The sequence below is a fragment of the Hemitrygon akajei genome, chromosome 10, assembly GCF_048418815.1.
Source record: "Hemitrygon akajei chromosome 10, sHemAka1.3, whole genome shotgun sequence".
Taxonomy (NCBI): domain Eukaryota; kingdom Metazoa; phylum Chordata; class Chondrichthyes; order Myliobatiformes; family Dasyatidae; genus Hemitrygon; species Hemitrygon akajei.
In genome coordinates, this window is record NC_133133.1 from 163898108 (window position 1) to 163916734 (window position 18627).

Sequence of the window (18627 nt, forward strand, 5' to 3'; positions counted from 1 at the left end):
ACAATAACAAAATAACAGCAGCAAAATCAGTTCTTTTCACACCTTCACACTCACAGGCCCCCAACCCCAGGACGGGCTGGTTTGGGGCCTCCAGTCTCTGGCCCAGTACTCTCAAACTCGCGGACGTTTGCCTCCACCTCCAGTCTCTGACCCGGACTCCCAGACTTGCAGGCAGCTCAGTGCAGCGAGCATTTCTTCCCCTTTCACTTCAATCTGCACCACTCTTGCAGGTCACTTCTCTGAGAATGTTGTGACAACGCTTCTTTGCAAGGCCAAGTTCTGCAGCCTGCAGCACACCTCTAGTTTTTGAACGGGGAGAAAATTCAGAAATCTGAGATGCAGAGGGACTTGGGAGTCCTCGTGCAGGGTTCTCTGAAAGTTAACTTGCAAGTTGAGTCAAAGGAAGGGAAATGCAATGTTAACATTCATTTGTAGAGGATTAAAACAGAAATGCAAGGATGTAATGCTGAGGCTTTACAGCACATTGGTCAGACTACATTTGGAGTAATGTGAGTGATTTTGGGCCCCTTATTTAAGAACAGATGTGCTGGCATTGGAGAGGGTCCAAAGGAGTTTCATGAAAATGAGCTCAGGAATGGAAGGGGGTAACGTATGAGAAGCACTGGGTCTGTACTTGCTGGAGTTTAGACGATTGTAGGAGAATCTCATTGAAACCTATCAAATACTGAAAGGCCTAGAACAGAGTGGACATGGAGAGGATGTCTCCTATAGTGCAGGATTGTAAGACCAGAGGACACAGTCTCAGAATAGAAGGATGTCCCTTTAGAAAAGTGCAGAGGAGGAATTTATTTAGCCAGAGGGTGGTGAATACCATAGACAGCTGTGGAGGTCAAATCATTGGGTATATTTAAGGAGGAGGTTGACAGATTCTTGATTAATCAAGTATGTCAAAGGTGACAGGGAGAAAGTGGAGAATGGGGCTGAGGGGAAGAATAAATCAGGCATAATTAAATGGTGGAGCAGACTGATGGGCTGAATGGCTTAATTCTGCTCCTCTGTCTTATGTTCGTACTTATAGTCTTACTTAGATCCTTTGACGATCAGGCTGCATTGTAACTTAGCTCTAGCTCTGTTGAAGATGGTGAAATGCTGGCAGGGCTCTGAAAACCTGTGTCAGCCAATGGGCCGGGAGTGTTCAAGAACATCTTCAACCTCTCACTGCTCCAGTTGGAGGTTCCCACCTGCTTCAAAAATGTGACAATCATATCAGAGCCTGAGGAGAGCGAGGTGACCTGACTCAATGACTATCGCCCACTGGCACTCACATCTACTGTGATGAAATGCTTTGAGAGGTTGGCCGTGCCTGCAATCAGCTTCTGATTAAGCAAGGACCTGGAGCTGCTGGAATTTGCCTATCGCCACTGGCTCTCCTTGGATCACCTGAACAACAGCAGTGTTGCTGTTATTTGTTAGTTACAGCTCAGTGTTCAGCACCATCGTACCCTCTGAACTAATCAACAAACTCCAAAGACTGGGCCTCTGTACCTCCCTCTGCAACTGGATCCCTGACTTCCTCACTGGGAGACCACAGTCAGTGTGGATCCCAGATAACATCTCCTCCTCACTGACAATCAACCCTGGTGCACCTCAAGGATGTGGGCTTAGCCCACTGCTCGACTCTCTCTACATCCACAACTGCATGGCTAGGCACAGCTCAAACGCCATCTATAAATTTTCCAATGACACGACTATTGTTCGTGGAATTTCAGGCAGTGATGAGGAGGCGAAAAGGAGTGAGATAGATCACTTTGTTGAATGGTGTCACGACAACAACCTTGCATTTAATGTCAGTAAGTCCAAGGAATTGATCACGGACTTCAGAAAGGGGAAGTCGAGGGAACATACGTTAGTCCTCACTGATGGATCAGCAGTGGAAAGGGTGAGCAGTTTCAAGTTCCTGAGTAGCAACATCTCTGAAGATCCATCCTGGGCCTAACATATTGAGGCAACTACAAAGAAGGCACAACAGCGGCTATATTTCATTAGGAGTTTGAGGAGACATGGTATGCCACCAAAAACCCTTGAAAATTTCTACAGGTGTACTGTGGAGAACATTCTAACTGGTTGCATCACGGTCTGTTGCAGGGGGGCCATTGCACAGGATTGGAAGAAGCTGCAGGAAGCTGTAAACTCAGCCAACTCCATCATGGGCACTAGCCTTCCCATCATCGAGGACACCTTCAGAAAGCGATACCTCAAAAAGGCAGCATCCATCATTAAGGACCTCCAAAACCTAGGACATGCCCTCTTCTCACTGCTACCATCAAGGAGGAGGTACAAGAGCCTGATGACACACACTCTATGTTTCAAGAACAGCTTCCTCCCTTTCACCATCAGATTTCTGAATGGACAATGAACTCCCTTTTGGCCCCATTTTTAAAATATATATATACACACACACACATACAAAATACTTAATCTATTTGTTGTGTATTGCAATGTACTGCTGCCGCAAAACAACATATTTCACAACATATGCCAGTGGTATTAAACCTGATTTTGATTCAAAGTGGCAAAGATATGCTCAACAATTACTGTAGTTGGATGCAGGCACCTTATCAGTTGGTGCCTTTAGCTGCAGTCCCTGGGAACTAATCTGTATTATTGAGATGGTGAGTTGCCAAAAACTAAAGGCAGCATGACAACTTCTTTTTTCCCATGGATCTTTCCATTTCATGAAGGAGCATGTAAGGCAAGATTAATATGAACTGTAGTTCTTAAGCCTTTAGAAATTTTGCTGGTAAGTAAAATTGCACAATAGCTCACTGCTTTTAGAGGGAAGAGGGAATAAATCTTTACCAAAACAAACTGGTCATCAGTCACCTTTATACAAAAAAAATGCGTAAGTTGTTCAGCTAACATTTCTGAACTGATATCCTTCTCATTCACAAGCTGCCACTTGTAATCTTGATGGGCCTTGGCAATGCCAACCCTGTGAAGAGCTGGCTGCAGACCAGGAAATGTTTCTTTCACACTGAAGTACCTGCAAGCATTGTTCCACTGACAAATGGTGGGCATGTGTCTTTGTCCAGTGCAAGGCGACTAGCAAAGGCATATAAAGGGCAATTTGCACATGAAACACATTATTTGGGAAGCAGTGAACAAATGACTAACTCAAGAGAATATTCTTCAGACATTGCACAAAAATACCGGTAGCAATTTCTTTCTTTTCTAAACCGGGGTGTATTGGTTATCAGAATCTATTAGACAGAATGTTGTGGACAGACAGAGCTCTCAAATGCTTTATTTAAATCCGTCTCTCAAATTTTTGAATAAATACTTTATTCAATTCATCAAGTATATTATCATTTATGAACCATTTAGTGTTCTAATTTAAGAAATCTAGGGATGTATAGAAGAACAACATATTTTTAAGTTAGCAAAACTGGAATGTATTTCAACTTTTTAAAGGGATGAACTAGGAAACTTAATGATCCTCAATAATAAGTTGTTACAAAAGTTTACTTTTCAGTCACTAATCCCTCACAACATTCCAGGAGAATCATTAAACTACTGGATGGCAAATTCTTCATGAAAATCTTCAAAACCTCCTTGAATTCCATTACAAATACTCCCCATCCTCCCATATGCATATCTATAGATTTTATGTACTCACAAGCATATGTAAAAGGTGGAGAGTTTGAAAAGGTGAAGGTTGAATCCTTCTATAAACGTTTGCCTCCTCTTGATTAGATTTCAATCCCCTCAAATATTTTCCCAGGAATGAGTGTGTGCAGGGAATCTGAGCGTGCTCCACTGCTCTGACCCCAGCTTCAGAAGACTGCTTGAGATAAAGTGCTGGAAGTACTATATACAAAATGCAGACTGTCAGCAATGGGACCAGGTATACTGAGCTGCTCTTGACATACACCAGCTGTGAACCAAATGACCTGTGGTCAGCCAGCAAGATTCACACACAAAAAACACTTTGGGCCTGTATCACTTTCTTTTATTAGGCAATGGTATTTTTTTTTCAAACAAGTTCTGAATAAAAGATAAAGGAAAAAGTGGAACTTAAATATCCATTTCATCAAAATAGATTTAAGGGTGGTGTAGAATACATAGGCTTCAGACATGCCATTTCTCTGTTCAGCTCATTGTGACCTGCGCTTGAACTTTTTGTTCTCTTGCTGCTGCATTTCATTGTCAGGCATTCCTGGCAGTCTCCACATTACATTATGAGGAAACTGCTAATACCTTGCTTTTCCTGACTGCCCTGTGCCATGCTATGCTGCTCTGGTAAAATACAATGGATTTTCTATTCTACATGGTAGAACTCCCATAGTTTGTAAACCCCAACCACATTGATTTGCTCCGTTACAATATATATCCTATGGTGAAAAAAACGATTTACAAGGATACTCTTATCCACGTTAAGTGAGTTCATTGTTTTGTGCAGAAGAGCTTTACTGTGTGCGTGTGTGTGTTTAAATAACTTGTTACTTTAGTACATTAAATGCACAAAGATGTCTGTCGCTGGAGCAGAGGCTTGTGAGGTAATAACCCCATTCATCAGCCCTCTGTAGCCTAAAGTTCAGTCTTGCCAGATGGGGTAGGATCGTTGCCTTCATCAGTTGAGCTCTGGCCCGTGGGTATAAAGGATAATGAGGCAGAGTTTATACAATACCGTTTACCAGTTGGACGGGGCCCATCATCAAAGATATGTCCCAGATGTGCACCACACTGAAATGGAATAGCAAAAGTAATTGCTTTCTTGTAACAAAATGGATATTTTAGATTGCTGTTATAGTCTACATCATTCATCACAGGGCAGTAAACTCTAGATAACATCTCAATATTCCTTCAGATCTAACCTTTCACCCTTTAATAGCAGCTATTTACTGTGCTTAAAAAGTACTCTTCCAGCAACTTGATAAAGTGATGCAGATTCAGAAATATTAATTATGCTTCATTAAATCAACTGGGCTGTAGTTAACTTCAGCTAAAGATTTCAAAAAGAATCATTATTTTATAACGGAGATTATAAACTAATTCTACAGGAATGTTTTTAACAGGGTTGCCTTTGAAATGGTCACGTGCATTTGTCAGTAGACACTAGAAACAATAAAAGTCACCTTTCTGAAGACTTCTGCTTTTGTACACACACGGAGGTCTGTCGAGCTGAGATCAGAGTGTGTATTGTTGATAAATAATGACACTGTTGTTAAAATTGCTTTCTGCCACTGTGACCCTGCCAGTCGTGTGGACCATCAGGTTAAACACCCTTCTTGTTGCCATGGATACAGAGATCTCTCCATTCCCTGGTATTACTTGCCAGCTTTAACATTCTGTCTGTGACTCTAATACATACTCGAAACCAAATGCTACAATTCCTGGACATTGCCAATCAAGCCCAGTTACTCGATAAACCCAATAAAGTCTGCAGATACTGGGAATCCAAAGTAACACACACAAAATGCTGGAGGAACTCAGCAGGTGAGACAGCATCTATGGAAATGAATAGACAGTCGACATTTTGGGTCAAAACCCTTCTTCAGAACTGAGAAGGAAGGGGGAAGACACCAGAGTACAAAGATGATTGGTTACATTTATATTAAATATATCCATTACATGAATTAAATTTTTACATTTTTATATAATTTTTTGGAGAATTGGAGATGCAAACTTAAAATCTTTTACATCATTGTGTGAGAAGCATATACTTGTTCTTTGTATCTATTTTTTACAATAGTATCTTGTCTCAATCCTGCAATATTGAACCCTTATTCGGGTGCAGTTCAAGTGGACACTGTCACAACAGTAATTGGCAACCTTTAAAAGGAGGGCTTTGTGGTTTAATGTGACAATACCATCCAGCTGAATCCTGTTCTCACAGATGTATTGTGAACATGGACTGTTGGATATCAGATTAGTCTTTTTTTTAAACTTCTTTAAACTGGAGGTACTGAAGGCAAATCTGATTTCACTTATCAACAACTTCACTAAGATCAGTTGTACATAAACCAAAAGCCAAATCTGTGATTTTAAAAAAAAAAATTCTGTGGCTCTACTGCTGAAATAACAAGAGAATAAATCAGATATGCTTTTAGCATTTTTGATCTACTGACCTGCATAAATGTGGTTTGGAAAATTGGAGCTAACTTACATATTATAAACACGAGAAAGTCATCGGATGCTGGAAATCTGAATACACACACACACATACGCACAAAATGCTGGAGGAACTCAGCAGGTCAGGCAGCATCTATGGGAATGAATTAACAGTCAACGTTTCGGGCTGAGACCCTTCTTCAGGACTAAGAAGGAAGGGGGAAGACACCAGAAAAAAAAAGTGGGGGGAGCGGAAGGAGACTAGCTGGAAGGTGATAGGTGAAGTCAGCTGGATGGGAAAGGTCAAGGGCTGGAGAAGAAGGAATCTGATAGGAGAGGAGAGTGAATGCTGCCTGACCTGCTGAGTTCCTCCACCACTTTGTGTGTTACGTATTATAAAACTTGATATCCATAAACTGTTGGCAAAAGAGTAATCAATGCAAATTTCCCTAGAAATAAGCTTAACTTAAAAAGGTATAAAAGATAGCTCCTATGTATCAACATTCAATAGCAGTATAAGTGTAAAACCAATAAGTTATTAATAAACTTACGTAGCTACAGCTGGTCTCAATCCTGTGCATTCCATGGGAAAAGTCATCTACCTGTGTTATTGCCTTAGAATCCAGCACATCATAGAAAGATGGCCAACCTGTGTGGTAACAAAACGAATCATCAATAGTTTGATTGAACAATCCTGTGTCTCCTCCACCAGCACAGGTGCATTTCAAGGCAGTGTGCTTATCCCCCTGCTCTACCTGCTTTACACTTACGACTATGCTGCTCAGCACAGCTCCAATGCCATATTTAAGTTTGCTGACGCCACCACTGTCGTCAGAAGGTGGTGGTGAATCTGGCTGAGTGGTGCCACAACAACCTCTCACTCAATGTCAGGAAGATTAAGGAGCTGATGATTGACTTCAGTTGGAGGAAACCAAAGGTCCATGAGCCAGTCCTCATCTGGAGATCAGAGGTGGGGAGGGAGAGCAACATTAAATTCTTGGTATTATCATTTCACAGGATCTGTCCTAGGCTCAGCACACAAGTGCAAATATGAAGAAGGTACAGTAGCACCTCTGCTTCCCTAGAAGTTTGTGAATGACTCCAGGATTGAATGGCTTGTCATATGAAGAGTATTTGTTGGCTTTGGGCTTGCATTCACTGGAATTCAGAAGAATGAGGGGTGACCTCACTGAAACCTATTGAGTAGTGAAAGACTTTGATAGAGTGGATGTGGAGAGGACATGACCGCCTGTGGGAGAGTCTAAGACCAGAGCACACAGCCTCAGAATAGAAGGGGTGTCCTTTTAGAATGGTGATGAGGAGAAATTTCTTCTGCAAGATAGTGGTGAATCTGTGAAATTCTTTACTACAGGCAGCTATGGAGGCCATGTATATTTAAGGCAGAGGTTTATAGATTCTTGATTGATCGGGGCACAAAGGGATATGGGGAGGAGGCAGGAGAGTGAGGCTGAGAGGAACTTTGAATCAGCCATGATAGAATGGTGGAGCAGACTCGATGGGCCAAATGGCCTAATTCTGCCCCTATATCTCATTGTCTTATTGAGCACATCTACATGAAACGCTGTCACAGGAAAGCAGCATCCATCATCAGGGACCCCCATCACCCAGATCATGCTCTCTCCTTGCTGCTGCCATCGGGTAGATGGTACAGGAACCTCAGGACCCACAGCACCAGGTTCAGGAACAGTTATTATTACCCCTCAACCATCAGGCTTTTGAACCAGAGGGAATAACTTCATTTGCCCCAACACTGAACTGTACCTACAACCTATGGATTCACTTTTCATCTCACGTTCTTGATATTTATTGCTTATTTCACGACTTCAGGATTGAAGGACGTCCATTTAGAACAGAGATGTGGAGAAATTACTTTAGTCAGAGGGTGGTAAATCTGTGGAATTTGTTGCCATGAGCAGCTGTGGAGGTCAAGTCATTGGGTGCATTTAAGGCAGAGATAGATAGGTTCTTGATTAGCCAGGACATCAAATAGTATGGGGAAAGTTAGGGGAGTGGGGATGACTGGAAGAATTGGTTCAGTCCATGATTGAATGGGGGAGCAGACTCGACGGGCCAAATGGCCTACTTCTGCTCCCATATCTTATGGTCGTATTTATTTAATATTATTTTTTTCTTTTGTATTTGCACAGTTTTTTGCCTTTTGCACATTGGTTGTTTGTCCATCCTGTTGGGTACAGTCTTTCATTGATTCTATTGTGTTTCTTGAATTTACTGAGTATCCCCACAAGAAAATGTATCTCAGGGTTGTATATGATGACATATATGTACTTTGATAATAAATTTAGTTGAACTTTGAGATCTGCATTCCCAGAATAATTTCAGTTGTAATGGCTTACTAGTTACATCTGATAATGGTAATAATGAAAATTACATATGATTTAATTCCAAAACTATTGACAGAAACAAAGGACAGCACTTAAACTATTTTAAATAATATGATATGTATTATAATATATATGGAATTATTTTATAGATCAGCTGTTACAGAATCAGCAAGTGAATAGCGTGCAAGAGGACAAGGTTAATTAATTTAGGGAAGAGTGATGATAATATGTTTTGTATTAAGATTGTAAGTGTCTTAGTTGAAAATGAAAGCAGGGCAAACAGTCTCAACAAAGCTAACTACAGATATATGAAGCATGATTTGTCTGGTAGAGTGAGAAATGGAAAAGTGTGACAATGGCCAAGCAAGAGCTAATATTTAAATAAACAATATATTGTTTTCTCTCCTTGAAACAAAACATGAAAAGTGATCCAACTGTAGCTAACAATTAATTAAGTCAAAGAAAAAAATTTATAGGATTGCCAAGTAGGAGACAGTTTGAAGATTGGGCGAATTTCAGAGTTCTGCAAACGAGGATCAAGAAATTGAGTGAAGGATCCTAATGAAGGGTCTTGGTCCAAAACGTCCACTGTTTACTCCATTCCATAGATGTTGTCTGGCCCGCTGGGTTACTCCAGCATTTTGTGCGTGTTGCTTGAATTTCCAGTATCAGCAGATTTTCTTGTGTTCCCAAAATTGATAAGTATAGAACATGTGTATGAAGATAATCCATCGAGTAATACAAAAATGCATCATAAACATTTCTACAGACGTGGGATAAGGAAACGATTAGCAAAGGTTCAACTCAACCCCTTACATTCTGGGATGGGAGAAATTATATTGGAAAATATAGAACTGGTAGAGAAATTAAAGAAGTATTCTGTTGAATAAAAAAAAACCAAATTCTTGAAAAAAAATTACGAATAGGGGAAGGGTAGTGATACTTTAAACAAATTAGCATTAAGAAAAAGCAATTTTGGAGAAATTAATGGAACTGAAATCCAATAAATTCTCATGATAATATTCATCCCAAGGTTTTGAAAAAGTTGTATATGGAAGTTGTGGATGCTGGTGATTATTTTCTAAAGTTCAATGGATTCTAATATGTCTCCATCTGATTATAATGGAAACGGAACTAGAGTGTAAATGTTGGTAACCAATTAAGAGTGGTAACAGGACAATTAAACATAATAAGATGTTTGATCAGAATTAATGAACTTACAAACAGAAAACTTTTGAGAAATTGTTTTGGAGTTTGTAACTTGCAGAATAGGTGATGGGTAAGTAGTAGATGTAGTATATTTTGAGTTTCCGAAAGGCTTCAATGAAATGCCACCCAGGAGAATATTGAACAAAATCAGGGCACTTGGGTTCATTAATAACATACTAGTATGTCAAACAATGATTTATGTATAGACAGCAGGGAGTTTAGATAAAGAGGTATCTTTGGGTACAAAGCTGTGTAACATGCAGGATGCCACAGGGATTACTCTTGGTATCCTAGATGACGTAAACCTGTGTGGTGGATGTAAGGGAGTTGTAGAGATGCTTCAGATGTATCCAGGACATCTTCAAGGAGCGATGCCTCAAAAAGGCAGCATCGATCAGTAAGGAATCCCATCATCCTCTTCTCATTGCTACCATCAGGGAGGAGGTACAGGAGCCTAAAGCCACACACTCAACAATTCAGGAATAGCTTCTTCCCCTTTGCCATCAAATTTCTAAATGGACACTGAACCCATGAACACTATCTCACTACTTTTTCTTTCTCTTTTTGCACTATTTATTTAACTTAATAAATAATTCTTACTGTAATTTACAGTTTTATTATTATGTACTATAAAGTACTGCTGCTGCACAATAACAAATTTCACAAATATGTCAGTGATATTAAACCTGATTCTGATTCTGATACAGATTGACAAAGTGAATGGGTAACAATGAAGTTGATGAATTCATTCCCTTGAAGAAAGTTGAAGAAATATAGAATAAAATTTTTTTAAACGATAAAGACTGAAAAGTGTCAAGAGAAACCAGGAATGTAACATGCAGCTACATTAGGACAGTTATTTTCCTTACTAAATTATTCCTTACTAAAATCATATAGGGCCTCATTAAGCCAGCACCTAGAATAATAACGTCCTTAAGAAAACATTTATTTGTGATAGACTGAGCACAATAAAGATTAATCACATTAATTCCTGCTATATAACAAATCACCTATAAATAGAAATTAAGGAGATTTGGTGTGGATTAATATCAGTTCAGAAAATCCAGAGGTCATCTCATTAAAATATTTTAAAAATTCTTATGAAGCTTGAAGGATTTATGCAGGGAAGATATTTTCTGTAGCTGAAATGCCTAAAACCGGATTTCTCATTTCAAAATGAGGGGTTGGTCATTCACATCAGAGATGAGAAGAAATTTCTTTACCCAGAGGTTCGTAAACCTTTGGAGTTCGCTACCCACGAAAGCTCTAAATGTCATTCGCTAAATGTATTCAAGAGAGAGAATGATATGTTCAGGAATCAGGGGATATGGAATTTGTACAGAAAGGCTGGTAGTGGGGTAGAAAGGCAGCCATGATCTTATTGTATTGTAGAGCAGGTGAGAGGATCTGAATGGCCTACTGCTATGCTTCGTTACTCCAAAACATAAAACCAATCATAAGAAAAAAACAGAAAAAAATGTGCATGTTTTTTTTTACTTTAGTGAGGCACACCCTTATGACACTGTGGTATGATGACGACGTATGACTTTCATATACTTTGTACATAGAACCCACAGTGAATTATGTAGACAACAAATAATGCTTAATGAAATAATATGTTTATAATACATTCAAAATTATAATATATTCAAATATACTCAAATATTAAATACATACTTCTGCAGCAAAGTGCTGGAGGAACTCAGCAGGTCAGGCAGCATGTATGGAAATGAATAAACAGTTGGCATTGAGGGCTGAGACTCGTCATCAGGGCAAACTTTTGCTTGTTATATTCTAGTGTTCCTCAACATCAGCGAGTAGCTCAGAACGAGTGGCTGCCTCTGCCTCTGCCTCTGAGTGTGTGCCGGTGGCCAGAGCCAGAGGTAAATGTTGGTCTGGGCTGATACCGCCTCACGTGTTGTGAGAGAGCAGAGTATCAGCAGGGTTCGGGATTGAGGGATCTTTGAATGGGAAACCAGCGCACCAAAAGGAGCAACCTAGAACTCCAATCTGCAAAGTTAAGCAGCCTTATTTGTGTTTCAGAAAAGATGGGCTTCTCACCCGTTAATAACAGAGTTGGATGAATGTTGGGAAGCTGAGGTGACCTTCCTGACTTACTCAATTGTAAAATAGATAGCCGTTAGTTAAACTTCTCCACATTTCTGTTTGAGTCATGCTATGATCTGGTTTGCCTTCACGGTGATTGTTAATTTGTAAGATGAAAAATTGAATGAATACTCAACTATGGCTGGCACCCCAGCTACACCAGATACGGTCATCATCTGATTGCCACAGCAAGAGTGGCTTTACAGTATGAATCAATGTCTGGCCATCGGAAAGGAAGTATGACTGAGTAGCCTGTATAACCTCATCATTCATCCACCTGCAGACATCCGAATTTAACACAACCTGGGAACAGAACCTTGGACCTTCTCATTTATACAGCTTGGCACTGCGTGAGGGGTGCAATCAGGTAGTAATTAACGATGTTCTGCACCGAAGTTCTGTTTGTCTAGAGGTATCTGACAGTTATATTAGAATAAGATACAATGGAAATAGAGGTTGTGATCACATCAATATACACGAATACTCTGATTTCTCAGATGAACAGATTGCTTTCTAACCTTTTTGCGATACCATTTAGTGGCAGTACATGCATGTATAGTGATTCAACAATGATTCTCCACCGTCACACACTGTCAGATGTGAGTGCAATATCCAGACAGTCTGAAACTTTAATTGGTGAAAGGTGTTACTGGCCATGCAGATGTGTACTGAGCAGCACCAGATAATGCTCATACAATCGAGGACCACATCCACCTACCCACCTACTATTCTGACAAAAGGTGCTATCCGGAGATGAACAGGAGTTAAATGTTAGGAATAACGCAAAGAACCAATATCAAGCTGAGAAGTTCAGAAAGTACCATTCACTATCAATACAGAACTCGGGACCTTATCACGTTATGATATGGAGACAAGTGGTTGGAAGGGGAAGTGACTCATGGGTGGACTCCTCTAACTGGTAGATCTGTATAAAAGCTCTAGAGAACTAGTCACGTTATAGCTGGGTTTGAAGCTACTTAACTGAATTGCATTTCTCGGGATACAATATTTTTAGGCATCTTATATTTTTGTTTCATGTTTCTTCCCCTCTGCCATCAGAGTTCCGAATGGACATTGAACCCATGAACGCCACCTCACTACTTATTAAATTTCAAAGTGGCCGGTGGTGCGGTCCCAGATTTGAATCCGGCTGGTTCCTTGTACACTTTCCATCTGTGCTGGGTTGAGTGTTGAGCTAGCAACTCAGCCTCGTGTAAAAACAGACAAATGCTAAAGGACAACAAGATTGTCGTCCAATATGCCACAAGGTGCAGAAAGGAACAACAAAAATTATTATATTTTATATATATTTACCGTAATTTGCAGTTTTAACTACGTATTTCAATGTACTGCTGCTGCCGCATAACAACGAATTTCTAGAGATATGCCAGTGACATTAAACCTGATTCTGACACTAATCTATAAATAATAATAAAATAATATTCTTAGAAAACTTAAAAATTCCATTGGGTATTAAGGTTGTTTGCTTTTTCTAAAACTATTAACAGTGCTAGTCTAATTTTAATTCATCAATTGAGGAATGTTCAACCACAATGCAACAAGGAGCATTTTTAAGGATTTTGTACACACTTTAAAGATTACAGTGAATAGTAAAATTGTTGACAGAATAAATAACTTCTAAAAAAATACCCTCTCCAGTGAGGGTTATCACTGATTTTTTAAAATATTGCTCATTCTTGCAATTTGATACTGTCATCATTGTAAAGAGCATGTCCATCATGGTTCTTCCCCAGTCTGCCCAGGGCTGTAGTTGCTCCATTTTAATCTTCTTAAATATCATATTTTGCTAACCCTTCCAGGTGTCAGGCAACTGCATAACTCAGGTTCGAAAGCTTTGAGCTAATCTATTCAAACAATAACAATGCAAGGTGCAGCAGGTTAACAAATAAGAGTTTAGTACAAGCTTCTCCAAGGAGGATGGAATGATAGTACACAGTTCCTTTGATTTGTAAGAGATCACTCTCTTTGGCCATCACTGACTTTTCCCTTTGTCATGGAAGTTTTCCTATCTAAGTAACTGCCTGCTCTACTTTGGAAGATGGTACTGATAACCACAACATTCTACCTAAAAATATTTGCCCTCATTTTGTCTCCGGTTCTGTTACCTATTAACTCAAATTGCATTCCTTGTTTAGACCATAAAACATAGGAGCAAAATTAGGCTATTTGGCCCATCAAGTCTGCTCTGCCATTCCATTATGGCTAATTTATTACCCCTCCCAATCCCATTTGCCTGCCTTCTCCCTGTAACCGTACTAATCAAGAACCTATCAATCTCCACTTTAAATATATCCAGATTCACCATCTTCTACCTAAAGAAATTCCTCCTTATCTCTGATCTAAAGGAACATCCCTCTATTATGGGCTGTGCCCTCTTGTCCTAGGCTCCTCCATTATGGAAACATCCTCTCCATATGCATTTTATCTAGGCTTTTCAATATTCATTAAGTTTCCAATTTTCCAAAATGAAATTGTAATCTCTATAGAATTTTGAACATTTTTATCTAACTTATCCTCACCTTCTACATTTGGGAAGAACAATTCCAGAGTTTGTTTTCTTCTCTCCACATAACTAAAATCCTTCAAATCTTGGATCCATTTAGTAAATTCCCTCTGCGCCCACTCTTAATTTTTCCAAAGTGTGGTGCCCGAAGTTGATTACAGTTACCCTACATGGTGCTTTATAAACATTTCTAGTTGTCATTGTAATTCTAGCACATTTAAAAATATATGGTGTAGCAGATGTGCTATTAATTTGGTTATCCCAGAACAGGAGCTGCGGGGCAATTTTCTGCCCAATAACAGCTCCAGGCACACACACATGGAGTTTAATAGGGCAGCTTTGACCTCTGCAAACTTCCTAGTTCTCAGGCTCAGAAATCCATCCAATGTAATCGCACCAGATCAGTCAGGTATAAGGACAGTGAACCCACTGAATACAAGAGGAAAAATTGTCTTTTGGGTAAAAGTAAAGCTTTTTGCTTAACTTAATCAAGATTGCCTAAATATGATTAAATTATATGCATGGATTGTTAAGTCTTCTAACCTAAGATAACTTAAAATAAATCATACTCTAAAACCCAAAATCTGTTCCTTAGTAAGTACATTCATGCAACACCAACAGCCATTACAGAGCAGAATGCAATGGGAATTCTACAAAAAACAAAAGACGCTAGAAATCTGAAATAAAAATAGAACATACAGCTCTGTACAACAATGTTATAAAACAGAAAAAGCTAAAAATGCTCAGCAGCTCAGGGAGCATCTGTGGAAAGTGAAAAAATGTCTTTGACATTTCAAGTCAAAGACCCTTCGTCCATTTCACTTCCCACAGACGCTGACTGGCCTGCTAAGTATTTTCAGCATTTTCTGATATGATTCCTGCGAAAGGGTAATGACATTATTGTACAGTGCCTTGTAAAAGTATTCAGCCCCAACCCTTTGGTCACATAAATGAGTATTACAACCAGAGATTTTGATCAATTTAAATGAGAATTTTTTATTTGTAAATCAGATGCTCCTTTTTCACATTAGAGCCCAAAAAATAGGGAAAATTGTAAAGCATTAACAACTAAAAATTCAAACACAAAAATGTCAGCTTGAAGTATTCATCCCCCTTTGCTCACTATTAGTTGAACCACCCCTCAGAGCTATTACAGCCAGCAGTCTTTTTGGATAAGTCTCTATTAGCTTTGCACAGTGTGAAGAATCAAGATTTGTCCATTTCCCGTTGCAGAATTGCTCAAGATGTACCAGGTTAGTTGGGGATAGCCATCTTGAGGTCTTTCCAGAGATGTTTGATTGGTTAAGGTCAGTACTCTGAGTGGGCCACTCAAGGACATTGATTTTCTTCATTTCAAGCCAGCCTACGGTTGCTCTGGCAGTGTGCTTTGGGTCATCGCCCTGCTGAAAGACAAGCTTACTCCCCAGTTTAAGCCTTCTGGCAGAGGCTAGCAAGTTTTTATCTAGTATGCGTCCGTATTTCGCAGTATTCATCTTCCCATCACTCCTGACCAGATTTTCAGCCCCTGCGGCAGAAGAGCATCCACATAGCATGATGCCTTACAGGATGGATAGTATTACCCGGCTGATGCACAGTATTAAATTTACGCCACACGTACCACTTGGTGTTGAAGCCAAAAAGTTCTAATTCAGTCTCATTTAACCACAAGACCGTCCACATCTTTACAGTATCTACGTAATGCTAGCAAAGTCTTTACAGGCAAGGATATGCTTTTTTGTTAAGCTAAGGCTTCTTCCTTGCCACTTTTCCATAAATACCCCTTTGGTGCAAGGTCTTAAGAGATTGAACGTCACCTCCAGATGCAGCCACTGACTTCTGCCGCTCACTGAGAGTGACTGTTGGCTCACAGTTATGTCTCTTACAACTCCCATTCCTCCCTGGCGACTAGGTTTATAGGGACAGGCAGACCTAGGCAGTGTGGCTGTGGTTTTGTATTGTTTCCACTTTTTCATGCTGAGCTGCACTGAGCTCCAAGGCATGTTCAGTGCCTTTGAGATGGTCTTGTACCCTGCCCCAGATTTGTGCTTCTCTATTATCATTTCCTTGACTTGTCTTGGAATACTCTTTTGTCTTCATTTTGGTTTGGTCTTTTGAAAATTGCCATTCTGTTGGGCCTTACAGAGAGAGGGGGCATTTATTCAGAACAGGTGACCCTTCAATTTTCTGCATCAACAAATTGCATGAGTTCGTAAGGTAATATACAGTATTGTACCTGAGGAAAGCTAGCACAGTTATTACAACAAAAGGGATGAATACTTCGTCAGCCTCACAACTTTGGTTTGTAATTTTTTGTAAATTGTTGACAGGTTTTGGAATTTTTTTTTTGATTTGACATGATGCACAATGTTTTGTAGAAAAAAAATCCTACTTCAATATAGTTTAAACTTAGAAAATGAGACAGTAAGATGTGAAAATTGTTGTGGGTGCTGAATATATTTTCAAGGTGCAGTCTATATAAAAAACACCAAGAATAGTAATACTTATTTATAATGATTGCATAGAATGTTGTCCTATACACACTACTCAATCCTGCAATTATTCAGCTAACAGTAGAGAAGATAACTTAAATTTAATAAATATTAAACAGGCTAGGCATCAACTCAGATTTCCAAGTGCAAAATACTCAAAAGCCTTCTTTACCTGCTGAACAGGAAATCCACACGACTGACATTACAACTGAGGTCTACAGATGGAACTTTGTGTTTAGTGAATTTGTCTTGTTTAAAGAGATAAACAGCACGCGGTTTAATATATTTTGGCTTCTTGTCGGCAGAAGCATAAACTGCAACTGTTTGGCTTTGCTTCACTGGAAATTATTTACTGCTTTCTTTTCCTACATCCTTAACAATGCTTATGCATTCTTTTGGCACTGACTGTGCACAGTTAATAACAGTAGTTGCGTCTTTTACAATCCACTACACCATAATTTTTTCTTCACCTAGTAATCTAAAACCTTCCATAACCACTGTGCACCACAAAGAGATACAAATCAGCTATAAGCACTTTCTCCCCTCAAAGGTCTAGCTTAGTAATTGCCAATAAATTTGCTGTTCTCCAACAACAAAAGCAGTTGAAATACTTGTGGTTCACCATGACAGCCTCGTGACCTTTTGAGCTTCTCATTATTTTGTGCAGGACTCATTCCAACTATGTTAACCAACACCACACAAACATGCAGTCATATATAATAAGGGTGCCAGTACTGATTCTTTGCATGTAATCAATGGAGTTACTAATGTCATATTTATAATTACTTTACCAATTACATTTGGCAAATGCTAAGAAACACTGGCATTATGATAAAATCTAAATTACAGCTATTTACGTGCTTAAAATGACCCAATATAGCATAATAGACTGCTCACCAACTCCATTTGAATTAGCATTTTGTAAAGGTTTCCTTCAAATGTTTGCAGATGTCCGTAGAAATCCAGATTGAATTAATGTCACTGTAATTTCTGTCAGTACTTTACCAGAGCACAATTTTATTTAATAACCTCTGGTTTTCTTTGAATTATTTACAACACTGAGGTGCTAGACCTATTTTAAAGATGACAATTTTCATTTATATAGCTGCAAGGTACTCAGAATCAGGTTTAAGACCATTAAGATGTAGGAGCAGAAACAATCCATTTGGCCCATTGAGTCTGCTCTGCTATTTCACCAAGGCTGATCCAATTTTCCACTCAGCCCCATTCTCTTGCCATTTCCCCGTATCCCTTCATACTCTGGCCAATGAAGAATCCATCAATCTCTGGTTTAAATATACATAAAGACTTGGTCTCCACAGCTGCCTGTGGCAAAAAATTCCACAGATTCACCACTCTCTGGCTAAACAAATCCCTCCTCCATTCTGAAAGGACGTCGCTCTATACTGAGGTCCTCTGGTCTCAGACTCCCATCATGGGAAACATCCTCTCTATATGCACTCTATCAAGCCCTTTCACTGTTCAATAGGTTTCAATGAAGTCAGCCCTCATTCTTCTGAATTCTAGTATCACCAGCATATTGTATGACATTTGTTGACTTTGAAGCAACAGTACAATAGAATACACAATAATTAGGGGGGAAAAAACTGTGAATTACAGTATATATATAACAATTATTAAATTAAGTAAGTAAATAAGTAGTACTAAAACAAAAATAAAATAGTAAGGTAGTGATCATGGGTTCAATGTCCATTCAGAAGTCGGACAGCAGAGGGGAAGAAGCTGTTCCTGAATCGTCGAATATAAACAGAAGTATTGTCAAAATTTGTTACTGAGCCTTGCAAGTCAATATTACTGCAGAAAGGCCAAAATGGTTGGTCAAGGAGGCAGAATTTTAAAAATG

At 39.3% G+C, this 18627-nt stretch overlaps 1 protein-coding gene across 7 annotated transcripts in view; it reads right to left on the reverse strand.

The window, feature by feature from the left end:
- Nucleotides 1-3948: 3948 nt before the first annotated feature.
- msrb3 (methionine sulfoxide reductase B3) overlaps nt 3949-18627 on the reverse strand; it is a 132136-nt gene continuing 117457 nt past the window's right edge. For all 7 annotated transcript variants that reach the window (XM_073059588.1, XM_073059585.1, XM_073059589.1 and 4 more), the window contains 2 exons: nt 6624-6721; nt 3949-4704 (listed from right to left, as the gene is read on the reverse strand). In XM_073059588.1, the coding sequence (XP_072915689.1) occupies nt 4549-4704; nt 6624-6721 (254 nt within the window). In that variant the 3' untranslated portion in view covers nt 3949-4548. The remainder of the gene's footprint in view (nt 4705-6623; nt 6722-18627) is intronic.